Source organism: Aplysia californica, unplaced genomic scaffold, assembly GCF_000002075.1.
Source record: "Aplysia californica isolate F4 #8 unplaced genomic scaffold, AplCal3.0 scaffold00610, whole genome shotgun sequence".
Lineage (NCBI taxonomy): Eukaryota > Metazoa > Mollusca > Gastropoda > Aplysiida > Aplysiidae > Aplysia > Aplysia californica.
The window spans coordinates 313,712-318,344 of NW_004797880.1; the positions used below are offsets into that span (position 1 = coordinate 313,712).

At 40.0% G+C, this 4,633-nt stretch overlaps 1 protein-coding gene and 1 long non-coding RNA gene across 2 annotated transcripts in view; both read right to left on the reverse strand.

Annotated features, from left to right (window-relative positions):
* The window catches only part of LOC101862372, a 14,238-nt gene extending 9,605 nt beyond the window's left edge, over positions 1-4,633 (reverse strand). The window contains exon 1 of the mRNA XM_005107524.3: positions 3,211-4,633. Coding sequence (XP_005107581.1) covers positions 3,211-3,352 — 142 coding nt within the window. The 5' untranslated portion in view covers positions 3,353-4,633. The remainder of the gene's footprint in view (positions 1-3,210) is intronic.
* On the reverse strand, positions 369-2,549 carry LOC118478495. Its single transcript, XR_004859081.1, has 2 exons — positions 2,145-2,549; positions 369-539 (listed from the first exon to the last, which is right to left on the reverse strand). It is a non-coding gene; the product is annotated as an uncharacterized LOC118478495 (long non-coding RNA).

Here is a 4,633-nt window from a genome sequence, read left to right on the forward strand (position 1 = left end):
AAAATCTATATATATATGCGTGCGCGCGAGCTCGCAGAGACCACATATGTCGGAAATACCGGAACATTTATTTACAACAGCTGTCTTATCATGTTGCAGGTCACATACTCATGGAACATCAGGATTTTGTTTTCCCCTCTCAAACAAATAAAACCCCAAAATGAGGTACGCCGCATTTCACTAAATCAAAGGCTTCATCTATATTTCAGTCATCGTGCACCAGTTGCTTGTAAATATCGACGCACTGTTACTGGGAAGGTTAAATTAGTGATTTATGGGGGGAAAATCTAAAGAAAAGTCAGTAGGTAATACGACAATAAGGTGCAAACACCAACAAATCATTATGGTTCTGTGTCAAACATCATACCTCCAAAGTCTTTAGCTGAGCTGGTGCAAGTCGCTTGACTTGGTGCTCCTGTGCAACAGTTTCAGGTGTCGTTGGATGGTTGTGATCCATGTGAGCATTTGCAATATGCAGATGCTTTTCATAATAATTGTACTTTAGTACAAATGATGCCTTGCATCCTGTTGCTGAGTGTCTGAAACAGCACAATTGGGGAAGAAATTAAAATTTTGTATAAAGTCTGGAAAGTACGTCACCGTCAAAGTAGAAAATTTCGGCAGCATTACTATGCTGGAAAGGGTCAAAGTTTAAAAATTTGGCGTCATAACTAACTAGGCTTGGAAAGGGTCAAGGTAAAAATTTCAAGAGCAGAACAAAGCCTGGGGGACTGGGAAGTGTCGAAGGAAAAAATTTGGCAGTACCGGGTACTTAACGTTTGGGAAGAGTCAAAAGTAAAAATGTGTCAGCCAAAAAAAGTGCCACAGCAAAAAATCTCGGTAACACTAATCACCACCATAACACTATTAGTATTAGGCTTGAAAGGACCAGAGTAAACAATTTTGGAGCATAACCAGGCCTGGGAAGTGTCAAGAGTAAACATTTCGACATCATGACTAGATGTGGAAGAAAGGAATAACAATGTATACATTTTGGGAGCACAATTAGGCTCGGGAAGAGTCAAAAAGTGAAAATTTCTGCAGTTAATCAGGCCTGGAAAGGGTCATCATAGTAGAAATTTCAGCAGCACAACTAGGCCCAAGAAGTGTCAAAGTTAGACAAATTTGGCGTCATAACCCCATGGAAAGGGCCACTCTAGAAATTTCGGCAGCATGACTATGCCGTAAAAATGTTTTCAGCCATAACTAGACCTAAAAAGTGCCACAGCAAAAATTCTTAGCACCACGATGACACTATTAGGCTAGGAAAGGGCCAGGGTCAGAGTAAAAAATTTTGGTAGCATAACCAGGCGTGGGAAGTGTCAAGAGTAAACATTTCGACATCGTGGAAGAAAGGAATAACAATGTTACATTTTGGGAGCACAATTAGATTCTAAATATCTAGGCCCGGGAAGAGTCAAAAAGTGAACATTTGTGCAGCATAATCGGGCCCGGTAAGGGTCATAGTAGAAATTTCGGCAGCCTAAGGAGGGTCAGAGTTTAAAAAATTGGCGTCATAACTAGGCTTCGAAAGGGTCACTCTAAAATTTTAGCAGCATGACTAGAGTAAATGTACCAGGGCGCGACCACATGGACTGAAATATCCAGTTTCACTTGGAAGCCTGGGAAGGGTTGAAGGGAAAATCTGGCAGTACTTAACACCTGGGAAGAGTTCTAAGTTAGATCTAAAATTCTAGACTCTAGATCTAATCTAGATAAATCTAGGCCCGGAAGAGTTCAAAAGTGAAAATTTCAGCAGCATAATCAGGCCAATAAAGTATAAAGGCAAAGGGTCATAGATCTAGGTCCTAGTCTTAGATCTAGAATAAGTTTTAAGTTAGATCTAAAATTCTAGATATCTAGATCTAGATCTAGATCTAGATCTAATAGATATGTAGAATCTAGGCCCAGGAAGAGTTCAACTGTCAACAGTGAAAATTTCAGCAGCATAATCAGGCCAATAATTTGTGAATAAAGGCCTTACTTAAGGTACCTAGACTTAAAGGCTAAAGGGTCATAGATCCTAATCTAGATCTAGAAATCTAAAAGGAAGGGTTGAAGTACAAAAATGTGGGGTCATAACTATGTATGCATATAAAATACCATAAAATAAAGTAGATCTAGAAATCTAGAGCGCTACTTACTTTGTTTTGGATCTCACACCGGTCCCGCGGTACCTGGGCTGTCCAAAGTGTGTGCACACGTAATGTACACGGCTGTACACAAATTTCGGATCGATCTGTTGTATGGTTTTTGCATTCGTTGTTCCCACCTTCTCTGAGGATTTAGTTCTGAACACAACAAAATTCTTTTCTTTAAAATTGACAAATTTCTGATTGAATTCATCAAAAGAATTAAACGTCCCTTCAATCTTCAACGAAAGACGCCATGCCTGACGGTAGCCAAGACGCTGTGTGTGCCGGAAGTTCACGAACTAAGACAGCCAAGCCTACTCATAAACGCAAAAGAGCTCTAATGCACTCGGTGGCAATTGACCTCAGCGTCGAGAACCACCGCGCTACTCGGTGGTAAGAGACACTACCTTATAGATATCCCTCAAACAAACTACGGGTCCCTCAAACTACCAAGGCCGATCCAAACGAATTCAAGCTAACCGTGTTATATTGTTGTAGAACTAGAACCTTTAAGTTTTTATTGTATCTAATCTTGAGAGAGCGCAGCAGAGCGTCTCAGGATCATCAGGGAGCCTGGCGTCAAAGTAGTAGACTGGTTGGCCTTGATCGAGATCACTCAACTTCCGCTGATTAACACTGAGACATAAGAATGCTGCCCTTTATATCAAGCTGAAAATCAGTGCTGCTAACACTAACCAGTGTTGGAACGCACACCCCCTTCCCCTAGCAACGAATGGGCTGTGTTAACTAACTTACTATTATATTACTACACCCATAACACAGAGAACTCTCCCCAGTCTCCAGCCAGGCTCAGGACTCTCTCCCCATTCCAATGAGTATCTATAGCCTATAGTATAGGAAAACTAGATCTAGAATCTAGATCTAGATTCTAGATCTCTAGTCTCTAGATTCTAGATCTAGATATATATCTAGAATCTAGATTTTAGATATCTATATCTAGATTCTAGATCTAGATCTAGATTTAGATCTAGATCTAGATCTATATTTCTAGATCTAGAAATCTAGATCTAGATCTAGCCTATTTGAATTTTCCCTACCTCAACAATTATCTTACCATATTTGTAGCAGACATATGTACTCAGGGCCAGAACTGTTGACAATATGATTATTAAAACGGCTCTTTTCACACCGGCTTTCGCCTCTTTTCTCCTATTCACGGAGCTGGTCGTACTTTGTTTTGAATTTAACGCCGCCATTTTGTAAAATTATCCATTAACGAACGAATTCACGACGCAACGTTTTCAGGTGCTGGTCAATTTAAAGGCAAAAGGAGCAAGGACAAGCAAGGATTATTCATTTGTATTTTGGAAGTTTGATAACTTTTGCTTGTTTGGGTTTAGGTGTAAAAGAATCCATTCGTCAAGATAAGTTGTCGCATTATTTACAGTTGAAGGAGTTAGGGGTGATCTGGTGCAGTGACAGAAGTAGAATTCAATAAGGCTCGCTAGGCCTCTAGGCTATGGAACTTTCATCAATTCAAAGTTTGTTGACTTACAAAGTGTGGGTGTCCTTAGAAACTGAAAAGTTACTTTGTTGTACCTTAACTTTGATCAACATTTTTTGGTAAAAGTCTACCACAAAAAACTATGTTAACAATAAAGACAAAAGTTGTTAACCCCCCAAAAAAATTGATAAAAAGTGCCCAACAATCGGAAAGATCGCTTTCTTCGAGTTCACCAAATTTTTCTCGAGCGCCTGATTTCATGGCAACGGGAGACTTAAGGGCAATCAGAGTGAGTTCCCTTGCAAGAAGTGTAATTCGGAATGCAGCTGTATCGCCATTCTTTTTCGCAAAACATAACCTATTTAATGTAATTATACTTAAAGGCATCACCGTCATCATCAGTATTCATCGTCATCAACATCATCGTCATTATCAAAATTGGAAAAATCTCAAACAGTATATTATATCACGTTGCTATCAGTTCCCAGCAAGATCCTGGCCAAGATTATTATTAATTGGATGTGGACAGTTGCTTAAGAAAAGAACAGGCAGGATTCCGCAAGAAAGAAGATGCACAGATCAGATATTTGCCCTCCGCAACATAATAGAACAGTGCACGGAATGGCAAAGATAACTTTATGTCAATTTCGTTCATTTTGAAAAAGTTTTCGACAGTGTGCATAGAGAAAGTATTTGGTACATTCTACGATCTTATGGAATCCCTTGCAAGATTGTGGAGGTCATCAAGAGCTTCTACCAAAACTTAAAGTGCGTTGTTGGAAACAGTACCACTGCTTTCGAGGTAAAGACAGGAGTTAGAAAAGGATGCAACATGTCAGCAATTCTGTTCAACCTGGCCATTGACAGGGTCATGAGGAAAACAACAGAGGATACATCAACAGGCATAAGGGGGGGGTCCACCCTCGAGGATCTTGCACTACTCTCCCATACCAACCAGCACATGCAGGAAAAAACAAACCGACTCCACAGATACGGACGCCAGATTGGGTTAAGAATAAGCAAGAAGAAGACA